The 15,280-nt window shown below is 38.5% G+C and overlaps 1 protein-coding gene across 1 annotated transcript in view; it reads left to right on the top strand.

Moving 5' to 3' along the window:
- The first annotated feature begins 1,651 nt into the window (after window positions 1-1,651).
- The window catches only part of LOC117377939 (microtubule-associated tumor suppressor 1 homolog), a 32,852-nt gene continuing 19,223 nt past the window's right edge, over window positions 1,652-15,280 (top strand). The window contains exons 1-7 of the mRNA XM_033974466.2: window positions 1,652-1,673; window positions 3,410-4,071; window positions 4,513-5,786; window positions 5,860-6,100; window positions 7,188-7,409; window positions 9,323-9,415; window positions 9,689-9,805. Of these exons, the coding sequence (XP_033830357.2) occupies window positions 3,459-4,071; window positions 4,513-5,786; window positions 5,860-6,100; window positions 7,188-7,409; window positions 9,323-9,415; window positions 9,689-9,805 (2,560 nt within the window). The 5' untranslated portion in view covers window positions 1,652-1,673; window positions 3,410-3,458. The remainder of the gene's footprint in view (window positions 1,674-3,409; window positions 4,072-4,512; window positions 5,787-5,859; window positions 6,101-7,187; window positions 7,410-9,322; window positions 9,416-9,688; window positions 9,806-15,280) is intronic.

Raw genomic sequence — 15,280 nt, 5'->3', positions numbered from 1 at the left:
TTTCTATGCTTTACAGAGGACTGCGTTGTCTCGTGGTATGTTCACTGGAATCCCCCAGTGTGACCCTCTGCTCGGCCCTGATGTGGGTGCCTTTGTGCCCCAGACTTTAGAAGCTGCAACTACAACTCGCCGAGTCCCTCTCATGTCCAGTCCACCCTTCAAAACAACAACATACTACTAGGCAACTGAAGGCAGTTTTTTGTACATGTGATTTTAATTTATCAGATTGAGTAAGTTATATTTTTTAGCATGTTGGCATATATTACTGTTGCCATAGCAATTAACATTATTTCTTTTGAATCGGCAAAATTCTTTAAAACAGTAAGCACCCATATAGCTTTTTGAGGGCGGTTGTTGAGCAGTGTTTAAAGTTAAATGTGCACGGTGTAGCTTTTGTGGTGGTGGGTCCGCCACCTGCTTTACTAAAAGATGTCATTGCTTTGCCTAGAATATTCCACAGTACTGCACTAAACTTTTCTGCATATCTGGCAGTGTAAACTGCTTAGTTGCAATTGACACCACCAGGCCAAGTTATAGGTCAGATCTGTGGAAAGGTGATATTGCTCAGTACCATTGCATTTTTTTCAAGATATTTTTGGCAGTAAAATATCTAACTGAATAAATACAAAATGTCTCCATGGAGATGAGCAGGTGGAGGACCCCACCATTAGAAAAGTTACATCGTGCATCCTTACCTTTTCTTCAAAATACTATTAGAGATGTTTTTTGTTTTTTTTAATGAGAAATTGAACCTTTTTTATGGTAAAATTTATTGCATAAATATTTAGGCTACATGTTTTGTGATAAATATTGTGTTGGAATTGGAAGTATTTCTTGTTCAAATCTGATGATAATCGATCAGCTATATTGAATAATATTTATTGATTTATCCTTCTTATGATACTCCATAATATTTAGCTGCTTTAGTTTTGAATCAGTTTGGAAAATATTATTCTTTTTCTCTGTTCTTAACAAGTTTCCTCTTGTCAAGATTAGTTTCCAGCCGGGGTCATGCGCCTCGTATAGATTATGCAGAAATAGCGTAGGTCTTAAAGGCCTTAGACTCAAGTGTCACTCCACTGTGGGACCATGTGTTGAGCTGTTTATCTTTCTGAGTCTCATTCCTGGCTGTTTGTATTGCGTTGAAAAACTTTGTGCCATGTCTGTAGCTTTAACTGGTGTTATGCTAATTCTCCTGCACAGGCCATTCACTCAGAAAAGAGAGACTTTGGTGCTTAGCAACAGTGAATGCCTCCAGCCCAGTCGACTCTGGCCACTCCCCTTACGCTGTAGTCTGCATGGATAAGGTAACATGCTTTTTCAGGACACGCTTCTGTAAACTTTGGAGCATAGCTTTGCACCGGGCATGCTACTTGGCTGGACCTTGACATGCCTGTTATTGACAAACTTCATGGGCCGGTCACCCATTGCATTTGAACTACTACTAAAGTACTTGGTGGGAACTACTTTTCTTCCTCTGCTAAAGGAATATATATATTTTTTTTCACTCTAGTATTTTACTAACTTTTTAGTAACTTTAAAACGTACAGTTAATTTGTTTTTACTGTAACCCGAGCTTGAAGTTGCTTAATTTTCTCATGGATATAATTGTCTTTAATAGATGTCAAATTGGACCTATCCTTGGTTGAACAGCAAGGTACTTTGAACTGCAGGTAAGTTATTAGTATTGTAAACTGTTGTGCTGATTTGTGGGTTAATTTTTCTATTAAAATTGTAAGGTCAGGGACTGTGTGTCAGGTGCACAGGTGCCTCGTATTACAGAACAGGTTTAGGGCTATTTCCATTCCAGTTACTACTTTTGTGTTATTGTCTTGTGTCAGAAAATACCGCAGTGGCCCTGAAGGAGCTGCCCGTGCCAAGGTTCAATGTGCACTGCAGCTTGCCCAGCCTATATTTTATCTGAGTGGGCAGATTACAGTGTAGCATTCCTCTCTCCTATTTTGATCCATTACTTGTTTTTATGGTTGCTGAATGAACTAATGCTTCTGACCTTACTGTTCAAGTGTGACTTCAATGAAATTACATGTTTATACTTTACTCACAGGGACCAGTGGTGATAACTGCTGGTCTAAGCTGTGAATCCAAACAATGCTGACCTTTTGCTAACACGTTGGTTATTTATTACCCCTATTGAAAATGGCACTGTATGGCTTGTACTGAGTAGTAGTAATTTGCAATGAAATTGTATCCATGTTTAAATAATGCCAGTAGTGCTGTTACAATACTAAAATTTCAAACTCTATTTCAATAGTAATGAATAGACTCAATACCGATTTCACAATTATAATAGACTGTAAAATGTGATTTTCAACACAATAAAAGGCCATATATAAGAAAATACTTAAATAATATTATTTTTATATATATATATATATATATATATATATATATATATATATATATATATATAAAATCTGCATGACTAAGGGATTACACAGATAGTGGTTCATGGGCATATACTAGGCTATGAGGTCCTGTATTTGTTCTGATACAGCTCAAGATCATTCTTTTGCTATGTGACTTTTTTAGTATTGACACTTGGTTTAAATTAGTGTAGTTTGATACCGTTTTAGTATTGATTAGTATAGTTTTGACACTCTTGACACCCCTAATGCCAGTGAGTATTGTTTTAATTGCTTTATTGATAAGATTAGTTACTATACATTGATTTTTTTTTTTTTTTTTTTTTTTTATTTTTTTTTTTAATTTATGTGTAGTACATTTGTTACTTAAATTATTTGCTTGAAACATGAATCTGTTGTGGTAATCTGTAAATAGTCTTTTTAGCCAGACAGCAATATGACATGCTTTAATTTAGTGTAACTCAGTTAGTCTTATGAATGAAGTCAACAGCTTGGTCTTGGAGGGTTCATGTATTTAATTATATTATTAGAAAGATGTCAAGGTGAAATTACCTGTGGCAGTGTCATGCAGTATATTTTAGTCTGCCAACTATAGCATTAAACCGTATTAGACCATTTGCATTTTTTATATCCAAGTCATGAATAAGTGATTGCAGCTACTGTTACCAGTCAGGAGTCAAAACACTTTCTTTGAAGTTAATCTGACTCCATTTTCAAAGAAGCCTGGTGGAAACCTCTTTGAAACCTAAAACTGGATATTTGTTGCTCAAAATAATTGAAATTGTATTTTTCTATGCATTTAATTGGCACTTGGTTGTTTGGTTTACACATATTTGATGTTTACTGTTCTGTCCTTTAATCAACTTCTCTGGCATAAAAAAATCTTTCAGGATTAAAAAGTTTTATCATGATCTTATTGTTTGATTTTGACTGTAGACTAACCTAAGTAAATTATTCATTCAGGTGTCTTTCAAACTAAATTGTGTTAACGTTGATACTTTCAATTTATTTGTTCTTTTTTGCAGACTTTCAACTAAAGTAACGGCAACAATTTCATATTCTTGGAAGTCTACAATGTCAGACAGAAACTTTAACATGCCTTGTGAGGATGAAGCTGATGCCCCATTATTTTTGGCAAACAGAGGTCAGTCGTTGGGGACAATGACTAGCTTCCGTCAATGTCTGTCACCTGACTCTGCCACCTGTCATTTTAACCTGAGGGTTAGAGGAGACTGCACTTCCCCTAATATTAACTCGCTGAGTACAGGTGAACCTATCCTGCACCCAGACAATACTACAATAACTCTACCACAGGGAAAGCTCTTCACCAATTTGGAGGATACCTTTATTGCCACACCGCACAATAGCAGTATCAACCTTTGGAATGATAGCATGAGTTTGTTGAGCAGCCAAGATTCTGAAGGAAACAAAACATTTTATAAGACTGCATCAGAGGGAAACAGTAGTGCAGTGGCATCTCTGGACTCAGTCGGGATGAGTTTGTGTAGGATGTCCCATAGAGGGTCTGTGGATCTTTCCTTTAGCTCTGCAGAGATGGTGGTACGGAGCAACAGTTTTGTCTTGGAGCAGCAAGCATCAGTGTTATCTTCACTTGAGGGGTCCCCAGCTCCACCAGTCTCGAGCCACGATGAATCCAAGTCTCTATTAACTCCTTTGAGTGAAACGGGTGACCAAACAGGAGACCACCCCAGCTTAGCAATGGCATTTGTATTTGGAGATAAAGTAGAGCTTTCAAGTGAAGAGCATGAAGCAATATCTAATTCGTCTTTCTTAGCACTGCCAGGAGTAAGCGAATGTCTTGGTACCACCTTTCTTTGCAAAAACTCAGATTTTACGATTGACACCAAGGTTATTTCCCCTGAACTCGAAATGCTGAATGAATCTAGACTAATTAACCAAGCTCGAGCAAGTTTGTCAAATGAGTCCCATAGAAAGTTCATTGACCTCTCCTTTAGCGCTGCAGAAATGGTGGTACGAAGCAACAGTTTTATCCTGGAGGAGCAGGCTGTACCTTCACTGATGTCTTCACTAGATGAGTCATTTGCACCTCCAGCCTCAAGTCATATTGAATCAAAGTCTCCATTGACAACTACTGTGAGTGGGACAGATGGTGCAGGTGACCAGGCAAGAGACCGCTCCTCCCTTGGGATGACATTTGTACTGGGAGATAAGGTTGAGCTCCCAAGTGAAGAGGATGCAGGAATTTGTAACTCTTTCTTAGCTTTACCAGGAGAGAAAGATTGTCTTCGCACCACATTTCTCTATGAAAACTCAATATCAGAATGTGCAAATGACGGATTTATTTACTCTGAGGCTGACTTGGTAAATGAATCCAAGCCTCTTGCAACACAAGACCAAGCTATGATGTTTGATACCCCATTGTGTTCTGTGCAAGATACTGATAAAGACATTCATACTTCTACTCCTGTACAAAACCTGGGGAGCCCTATATCCAGTCTTCCTTCTTTTGCTGTGTCGCCCTGCCCAGAATATAGCGGAAGCCCTGCGCCTCGGCCTGTGTTAAGGAAGAAAAGCTCTGCCTCTCCCAAACAATTTGATAGAGGAACCCCAAATTCAGTTGATAAAGTCACTAAAATGGAAGATAACAAGTTTACAAAGTCAGACATGAGCACTTTGAAATGTAAAGTGATGAGAAGGCCAGTAGGATCGAGTCTTCTACTGGATAAACCACCGCGAATTAACTCTAAACAAGAAGAGAACAAATCTAGGCCAACTCCTACCAGAATTTATAATGGTACAACAACCCCAGTCTCTAAAACTGTTCTTAATCCTCAAAGGAAACTACACGGTGCAAATAAAGACACAAAAGTCTCAGAAAGAAATTCTATTGTTTCTGAAGAATCCCAAGCAAAGAGTAAAACAGCCCATGTAGTACTCAATATTCATGCAAGTAAACAAGCTCCATCAGGCCACTGTAGTCCAGGCTCCAAGCAAGGAGCCTCAGGCCAAACTAATACTGATCCAAAAATGAATATTGCAAATGCCACTTTCTGTTATCCTGAGAAATCTCTACAGAAAGCTGACAAAGCTGTGCCAAAACCAAGTACAAAGAATGATGTGATCAACAAAATCAAAAAGGTGAAATCTGGCTCCGCTATATTCCATGACAAGTCAACCCCCAGTACCCGAAGTACACGTCCACGCTCTAATTCTGAAAGTGCAACTGTATTGTCTAGGTTTTTCACAATGGCAAAGCCTCAAAGATTTTCAGACAGTTTTTCCCTCACCAAATCAAAAACTGAAAACCTAAAGAGTCAGAACAAACCAGGCAATCAGGAAAATTCCTCTCAAAGAAAGCTTGGTAATGCAAAGGAAGCTATAGAAACAAACAGCCGAAAAGTGAAGAAAATTGGGTTGGTGGTAAGTAGTTTTGATAAAAAAGAATTTAACACATTTAAAATCACTGTATCTTTGATTACATGTTTGTTTGCAGTCTCATTCCAGTACATTGTCTGTAGTGTCCTGTACAGAGATAAAGACCAGAGTGCGTGGTCAGCCTTCCCCAAACCTAACAGGCAGAGCATCGACCTCCAAATCTCCAGCTGCCAGTCCCATGACAACTGCTCCCATGGGGACCACTCCTCTCAACAAGCAGCGATCGGGAGCATCAGGCAGAGAGGGCAGCAGGACCACCGCAGCTGTGGACACGCCACTGCTCAAGAGCAAAATCACAAGTGAGGAAATGTGTTTCATAGGGGTGATGTGTCTGACAGAAATGACTTAATACACATGTTTTGGAAATTATACTAGATATTTGTCTTTTTTAAGTCTTTTTTTATACTTTTAATTTTGCATATCTCCAAAACGACAGGTATTATAGCACCTCTAGTGCTATATTAAAAGGAACACTTGAGACAGTACTACTCAGCAATTCATAGTGAATGTTAATAACGATTAACACCATATTTTGTGAGCTTAAAAATACAGTATGTGATACTGAAACCTGTCAATTTTAAACCTTTATTTTACTTCAACAAACATTTTGCACAACACGAACTTTAAATGCAGATAAAGACTGGTCACAGAAATTCTTTCATAACTGACTTGATTTTACTTGTACACTTGCTACCATTTTAACTCCAGCAGAGGGCACCATTGAGCATTCCCATCCCACTGTTACTGTGCTTTATCCTAGGCCCCAAAAGCAGAAGGCAGAGTTGGTCACAGATGTCAGTGTCCTGTTTTAGTCTGCACAATCAGGTCCCAAACCAGGTCTCCCTCTTGTGGTCCTATTCAGTCTGACAGGAGGTTTAGGGAAAGACCACAGACTCTTCCTCTCAGGGGAAATTATCTGCACCAGTGGAAAGTCCAGGGGAAGGAAAGGGAGGTTTGGATCTCAGCAGAAGGCTAAAAGTCAGACACAAACTTTCAATTTTAAATGGACTGTAAGTAGAGAGGTACAGAATCATCAAACTTTATTTACAACTTGTACTGCGGACTGAAATGCGGACCATTACTGGTATATGTTCTATAGGTATGTTGCTGCACAGGGCATTTTATTTGAATCTTTTTAGTTGTATACACTCACCATTTTAACATCTATTGACACCATTCAAATACATGATGTCACTTTTTTTTATTTCATTCTTTTATGTTGCTCCCTAGCAAATAATTTAGTTTTTAAGATCAGTTTAAAATGTATACATAATTTTTTATGTTGTTTCTGTTCATTGTAATGGTAAATATTTGTTGGTGTATTTTTGTTTTTGTTATGATGGGGCCTATTCTGTAATGTTTATTGATTTATTACGTATGTTGAAGGTAATAGGAAAACTCCCAGAGACACCACCCCAGCTGCTAATAAAATGCCGAGTTCATCCCAGCATCTTCAACCCGCCTCTCGCTCCTCTGTGATGGCCCCCCCGCCCACACCTGTGTCCAAATTTCAACAATGCAGGAACTTTGGACCGTTCAAGAACCAACCGGGAAGCAACGAGTCCAGAGTTCACAGAGAGACCAGCGACAGCACTAAGACGACACAAGGTGAGTCAAACTAGAGTCCATCTTAATGGTTCTCATGTTCTGTAATTTTTTGGATTGGTGAGGGAAATTATATTGTGTGTGCGTGTGTGTGTGTGGAAGGGGGGGGGTGTATGTGTATGTATGTATATATATTATATAAAATGTGTATGTATGTATATATATATATATATATATATATATATATATATAATAAATGTATGTAGTATACAGAATTTGTCCTACTGGTGTAAAACTATGCAATTTTAGAAACATCTTAAAGCTGAGATATGAGGTAAATGTGTAGTTTTACCTGTCTATCAGAATCCAATAAATCTTTATTGACATTGTTGGTGAACAAAGTTCAGAAATTACTGAGCAAGATTTTATTTTTTATTAAAAGTTCAAAATTGTAATGAGTTTTCCCTCTGCTGCATACTCTTCATTATGCTCTTTTCTGATTGGTCCAGACTTCCTCGTAGGCGCCCAACCCTTGTGTGTGTTGTCATAGTAACACTTCTGTTCCAGTCTAGTTCACATGTCACCCTGAGGTGCAATAGAACAGACATAGTATAACTAATACAGTCTGCAACACAAGACCATAGGATCACTTTTTTTATTTAATTTTTTTTACATATTTTTTCAATTTAGTGTTTATTTTAAATCAATGGCTGTTTACAATGCTGTTCGATGTGGTACCATGACTGAATTTTCAGTGCACATTTTCCACAATTCTTCGTCTTTTGGGGCACTGGGCAATGGTAGTGCAGGGGCGAGCTGTGATCTCACCCTCTTGACTTGTGTGCTCATCGGATCCTATCGCTTCTGTATCATTCCTTTGTTAGCCGCGTCTGTCTCAATTAATCCTCTATTCATTGCCATTACAAAAGCCTATCAAAGTATGGACATGCAAGTATGGGTGTAGGTGAGTACTTTTTGCTTGATTAAATGTTTATTCTCTATTAGGGCTTTGCAATAAAAAAAATTTAAAAAAAAAGATTCATCATCAGTAATCTTTAATTATTAATGATCAGATTAGCTCCTTTTTAATGAAGCGATCTACAACCAATCTATCAGTAAAAGAATGTGGCTTGGTATAGAGTTCAGACTATGAACGAAGAAATTTCACCTTTTCTGATATAAATGTTATTCATTAAAAGTCAACCTTGTTTATGTTCAGGAAATTAATATTAAAGAAGGTAGTCATCTGAACAATGGATACATTTTTCCCCTCATCTTGATCAAATAGTTTATTTACTTTGTGTTTTTGATTATTTGTTATATTGCCCAGGTCTTTTGGCTATGCAATAAACCATGTTTTATATGAAATTAAAAGCTCAATATATGTCTGGATTGGCACAGATTATTGATTTGTTCATCTTTTGGCACCATCTACATGTTTTAACCATAATGATCATCAGCTATCAATATTATTCTTCTGTTTTGTTTTTTATTAAACTGGAGCAATTTAAAGAAAAGCATGTACTCAGCTTTGTTATTCTACTACTTTGTTTGGCCTGTCTTATACGCATCACTCACAGTATGTTAAAATAAGAGCATGTTTTTCAGTATGAATGTTTTATTGCACTGAAAAACATGCTTTCTTATTGTAAGCAGACTTGCATTTCCACAAACCTTATTCTTATTTGGCATGGAGATAGGCCTCTTCCTGCTTGTTTCCATAGAAATGATGTTCCTTTGGCTATAATATTCTACACTATGGCATGAAACTTACGGGAAATGTTCCGATGTATGGGTTTAACTTTATTTTGTATCATTTTAAGGATAGACATTCTTGGAACACTTGACCCTAATTAATTTGGAACAAGTACGGTCTGGAATAAAATGTCTTGTTTGTGCGTCTGTACAAACCTGACCCATATTTCTGTTATCATTCTATTTAACATGTAAAACTAATCATCTTTTTTTTTCTACAGTCTCTGGAGCATCAGAGAGGCATTCCACCCCTTTCAAAGTTCCAATCCTTAAAGCGAGACTCACTACCCCTCCAGCTAAGACCAGTGCTCCAGGTAAAACCAACAGAAACTCAGCCTAATAACTACTAACAATTTACAAAGCTTTAATCTTGTATTTTAATGACGCTCCATGATAAGAAAATGGCTCCATCATTTACATTGAAACAGTGTTGAGTACTTTGGTGATGACTTGTGAAGTATTAGCTGATTAATGCTGATTGATTCATGCAGGCATTTGTTGTTAGTCTTGGTCAAATGCCACATGCTTTTTCAGCTGCAGTATGGGTCAGTTCAACTCCAGTATCCTCTCTGTTTTGCTTGTGCCAGTGTTGACCACTCCATGTAAGTCCACGGTTGCCACCAAAGGTCTGACAAACAATCATATCAGCCCACAGAAGAGGACCACCACCACCACCACCAAACTCATCAGACTAAATGCCTCTGGTAAGAGAGAGTTTTTTTTTTAATTCTCAGTAACTTATTTTAGTCTGCCAATTTTAGCTTTAAAATGTTGTTTTTTACCTTCTGTACATATTTACCATCAAATAAAACAAAGCAATTTTAGAATAAAATGTGTCTACCAAATCAGCTTGCCATAAAAAAGGACAACTAGTTTACTAATATACATTACATTCATTATAAAACTTATGTTAGTGTTTACAGGTCAACCAAACAAAACAGGAGATAACTCATGAATATTGTCATTTAAAATTGATTGTAGTGACATTTTGCATGTAACCCTTTACTAATGCTGTCAGTATAATTTTTACCTTTTTAAGATGGAAAGAATTATGTAGAGGAGTACTTACTTGAGTATGTACTTGTCTTAAAATTATGAAGATACTCCTGTCAATAAATACTATATCGACTTCAATACATGACAGCTGGAATAATAATTTTTAGTAGTGGGAAATATTTTCTCATTTTTCTGTACTATGAGGAGATTTGAGCTGCAAAGGGTGTTTATATAATTCTGAACTTGTGGGACACATTATAGACACAATTTTGTAGAATACTTTTTGGGGGATAATTCTGCTTTATAGTTTGGTTTCAGTATTAACATTTATCGCTTATATTTACTTCAGATGCTAAATATGCTATCGGGACAGGCTTAGATACTCATTTTGATTACTTGATTAATGGATTGTTTCTTGTCGCTTTGTGGATTTTGCTTAAACCTACATTAGCACTATACTATTACAGGAAATGTTTTATTTTTTCAAGCATGAGTTTTGGTGAGAGTTGTCCAATGCATGTTTATATGCTGTTAGAAATCCCTTTTGTGGCAAGTAATCTGACCCCAAACACTTGGTCTACAGATCACCTATAGTTTTCTCTGCCTCCCTCTCATTGGTCAGTGCGATACTCTGCTTTACCACAGCACCGCCATCATGAAGCGTGGGGATGCTGCTCTGCTCTGGCATTTCTCTGTGGTGGTTTGTGACTGGAGCCTCTTTTACCAAGAGGATTAAGGGATTTTAAATGTATTTTTTTAATCTCCCAATAGCTTCAAATCTCTATCAATCTCTAAATCTTCTTTGCATTATTTTGGATTCATCACTGGAGATTACACCTTTTTAAGTTGGAAGTACAATCGAATGGACCAATAGACTTTCATTTTATTTATTTTTTTCATTTGTTTATGCTCGTAATCACTTAAAGAATGGTTGAAGTCATACCTTTTTAGCTATTCCTCTAGCTACACCTCTTAAACCTTTTCTTCAACTGTGGATTATTTTTGATCGCTGTTCGAGATGTTATGGTCTCCAAAGCTTTCTCTCTCAAACATCCACGTGCGTCTAACTGCCAAAGGTTTACTCCGAAATATCCACCTGCTTTCGGGATGCAAGAGGAACATGGTTGTTTTCCAAACAGGTTTGTGACTATAGTCTTAGGATAACCATTTTAATATATTTTCTTTTACGACTTATTTAAGGTAGTGTGCTTTGTATATTGTTGTGGTGGTCAGTGGTCTCCTCTGACAAACATGACCTTGTTTTCTCAGTCTATTTTTGGTGTAATTTTTACTGGGGCTAGAGGTTCAACTTTCACTTACCTTGGTCTCTCAAATGACCCTAAGCAGGGAGACGCCACTTCGAAGTTTGATATTTTAGCCAGGCAAAAATTAGACACTACAAAGCAAAAATTAGACACTACATTTTTACATTTTTTTGTTTTATATAAATTTAATAAAGAATTTTTTGTATTACTTTGAAGCACAATATCTCCTTGGAGATTGCGGGCTCTTGTTTCAATGGAGATGTACCAAGGTTATTTTGGTTTCTGGTCGCTGGGTAACACCATGGAAACACTGTGATGATTACTCAGCTGCACAGTGGGAGACATTTTAATTGGTGAGATTAAATAAATTTACAGGACTGGTTTTATATTGAAGTTAAGTTGCTTTTACATAACTATAGGAGCTTAAAAACATGACCTTGTTTCATTGATATAAAATAAGTGCAATTTCATAAAATCTCATCTGATATCATGTTTAGCGACATACAGGAACTACTACACTTCAGGAACAGTTGGTTTTTTGTTTTTTTTGGTTTTTCTGTAATAAGCTCATCAATGTTCAGAGTATTTATTTTATTTATTTAGTTGGCTGGTGGGAAAAAAATCTTAATTGTAGTGAATCTGGTCGGTCTTTGACACAGCTTCATAACTTTTTTTTTTGCTGCTACTCTTACATTTTTAGATCTTCTGTACAAATTAGTATAGTAAACAATCAGTGTTGCCATGGTATATAAAGATGTTTAGTTGACGTAGTACTGTTTAACTTCCCATGTGAGTTTGTGTTCAGTTGCGAGACCTCACAAGAGGCGCGGTTCTGGCTGTTCTTACCTGTGTGTCAAGATGGTGGCTGAAGAAAATTTTCTCTGCAACAAGATCCTTGTGTTTTTGGGAATTTACATGGTAGCAGAGGATGGTTACCAATTACAGAGTACCACCGAAGTTTGACGAAGCCAGGCCTTACGAGTGTTGGAAAAATGAAGTTAGTATCTGGAGACTTGTTACGGAGCTGAACAAGAAAAAGCAGGCGCTCGCGGTGGCACTTGGGCTCGAAGGGAGAGCCCGAGAAACAGCGTTGGAAATATCCGCGGAGGATTTGAACAAGGATAACGGTATCGAAACGTTACTTGCAAAATTGGATGCGGTGTTTTTGAGAGAAGAAAAAGACCGCGCTTACGAAGCGTAGTCTTATTTTGACTCGATAACAAAAGACAGTGCGGTGTCCATGGCGGACTATATCATTGACTTTGAGCAGAGATACAACAGAATGAAAAAGTACAACATGACTCTGCCTGACGCTGTACTTGCCTTCAAGCTCCTGGACACGGCGTGTCTGGAGGAGAAAAACAGATATCTCGTGCTTACTGCGTGCACTGAGCTCACTTTTGTATCTATGAAGTCAGTTAAAATGGATCTTTGGTGGAAAGACAACAGGTGGAACGAACAACAACGAAAATCAAGATGCAGTGTTTTTCACGGAGCAAAAACCGACTGGAAAATCCAGACGTAGTGGCCCATCACAGAGCGCACATCAGCGGCAGCGGCCACAGCAAGGCACCAATCCACTGGACAAATACGGCAGGCGAACGAGATGCGCCATTTGTCAGAGCACGTACCATTGGGCGAAAGACTGTCCTGATCGGAGGAATGAAGTTAAGTTGACTGAAGATGAAAATGTGGAGGAGTGTAACATTTCCCTGTTTACTAAAGCGGCTATGACTGACTCAGATCTTAACAGAGTCATTGGGCTCTGCCATCATTGACACGGCTTGTACACGTACTGTGTGTGGTCAAAAGTGGCTGGACAGTTACGTGAAGGATCTTACCAAATGACAAATAAACAAACTGATGCAAACGGAATCTCCCAGCCACAAACCATTTAGATTTGGAGATGGCCAAGTTGTGTACTCCAACAGAAAAGTGAAACTCCCAGCCAAAATAGGACCTACAAAGTGCCACATTGAAACTGAAGTAGTTCCTGCTGATATTCCTCTCTTGTTGAGCTAAATGTCCCTGAAGAGAGCAGGAACTGTTTTGGACATGGAGAATGACAAGCGGCCTGTGCCTCTGGAGCTCACTAGCTCAGGACACTATTGTGTGGACATTAGAGATGTAAATGCAGAAGTGAGCTGTAATGACAATGATGTTCTGGTTGTTACTGCAGACATGTCCATAAAAGAAAAGCATAAAGTTCTCCTGAAACTTCACAAGCAGTTTGGCCATGCCTCTGCAGATAGACTGCAGAAGCTCATCCACAGCTCTGGAAATACTGATCAAGACTGTCCAGTCATCCCTCAAGAAATCATTCGTGACTATGAAATATGTCAAAGATACAGCAGAACCAAGCCCAAGCCTGCTGTTGGTTTGCCCTTAGCCTCAGAGTACAATGAGACAGTGGCAATGGATCTACATGAGCTGGAACCTGGTGTATGGTACCTCCACATCATCGACCACTTCACACACTTTAGCGCTGGAAACATTGTGAGGACCAAGAAGCCGTCGGAGATTGTTAACTCTATAAGCGTCCATGGAGCACCAAAACGGATCTACACTGACAATGGCGGAGAGTTCAACAATGAGGAGATACGAGACATGGCAGAAAACTTCAACATTGAGATAAAGACTACAGCAGGATACAGTCCCTGGAGCAACGGGTTGTTGGAGAGACACAACATGACACTGACCGAGATCCTCATGAAGGTGAAAGAGGAAAATGGGTGTGGTTGGCAAATTGCTTTAGACTGGGCCCTTATGGCTAAGAACAGTATGATCAATGTGCATGGTTACAGCCCACATCAGCTAGTATTTGGTCAAAATCCTAATCTCCCTTCTGTTTTGGTTGATAAGCCACCTGCTCTAGAGGGCACAACTATGAGCACCAGAGTAGGGCAGCACATAGCGGCACTACATGCCTCCAGGAGAGCTTTCACAGAGGTGGAATGCTCAGAAAGAATAAGGAGGGCACTACGCAAGCAGCTTAGGCCTACAGATGACAAGTATGAGACAGGAGACAGAGTGTACTATAAATGAGCTGACAGTACAGAGTGGAAAGGTCCAGGTGTAGTTATTGGTCAGGATGGGTCTGTGGTGTTTATCAGACATGGGGGGATCCTTGTACGTGTGCACCAGTCCAGGTTGAGTAAAGTGAATGCACAAGATGCAGAGAAACAGATATTGCACACTACTCCTGAAAACAACAAAGAAAGTAAAAACACAGTGACGATTGATGTGTCAGAAAGTTCAGATGGTGAACAAAGAGGTGAAGAAGAACAACAACAACAAATCAATGACAACAGTGAAAGTGAAATGACAGAAAACCCCAGACAAATTAATGTTACTCCTCCTGAAACGGATCGTTATGTAACTTCTGATTTAAAACTGAAAACAGGGCAGAAAGTCACATTTACTAACAGAAGACGGTGTTAAGTACACTGCCAGAGTCTTAAGCAGAGCAGGGAAAGCAAAAGAGCAGTACAAAGATTGGTACAATGTGCAATATCTTGAGCCAGATAGCAGTCACATGTCACTGTCACATGTTGACAACCTTGACATTGAGTCTCAAAATGTGGACAATGATGTTCTTATTACTAAAGATATTTCTTTTGATAGTGCTAAACAGCAAGAAATCGAGAATTGGCAAAACAATAATGTTTTTGAGGAAGTCACAGATGGAGGTCAAAAATGTGTATCTACTAGATGGGTCTGTACACTAAAAGAAACGCCAAATGGTATTGTCCCAAAGGCACGGCTTGTAGCAAGAGGTTTTGAAGAGGTAAATATTCAGAGTTTACAGAAAGACTCTCCCACATGTGCATCTGAGTCACTTAGATTGCTGTTAGCTGTTGCCAGTCAAAACAAGTGGAAGGTTCACTCGATGGACATTAAATCTGCCTTCTTGCAGGG

The sequence above is a fragment of the Periophthalmus magnuspinnatus genome, chromosome 10 (assembly GCF_009829125.3).
Source record: "Periophthalmus magnuspinnatus isolate fPerMag1 chromosome 10, fPerMag1.2.pri, whole genome shotgun sequence".
Taxonomy (NCBI): Eukaryota; Metazoa; Chordata; class Actinopteri; order Gobiiformes; family Gobiidae; genus Periophthalmus; species Periophthalmus magnuspinnatus.
This window is presented reverse-complemented; position numbering and strand designations above follow the sequence as displayed.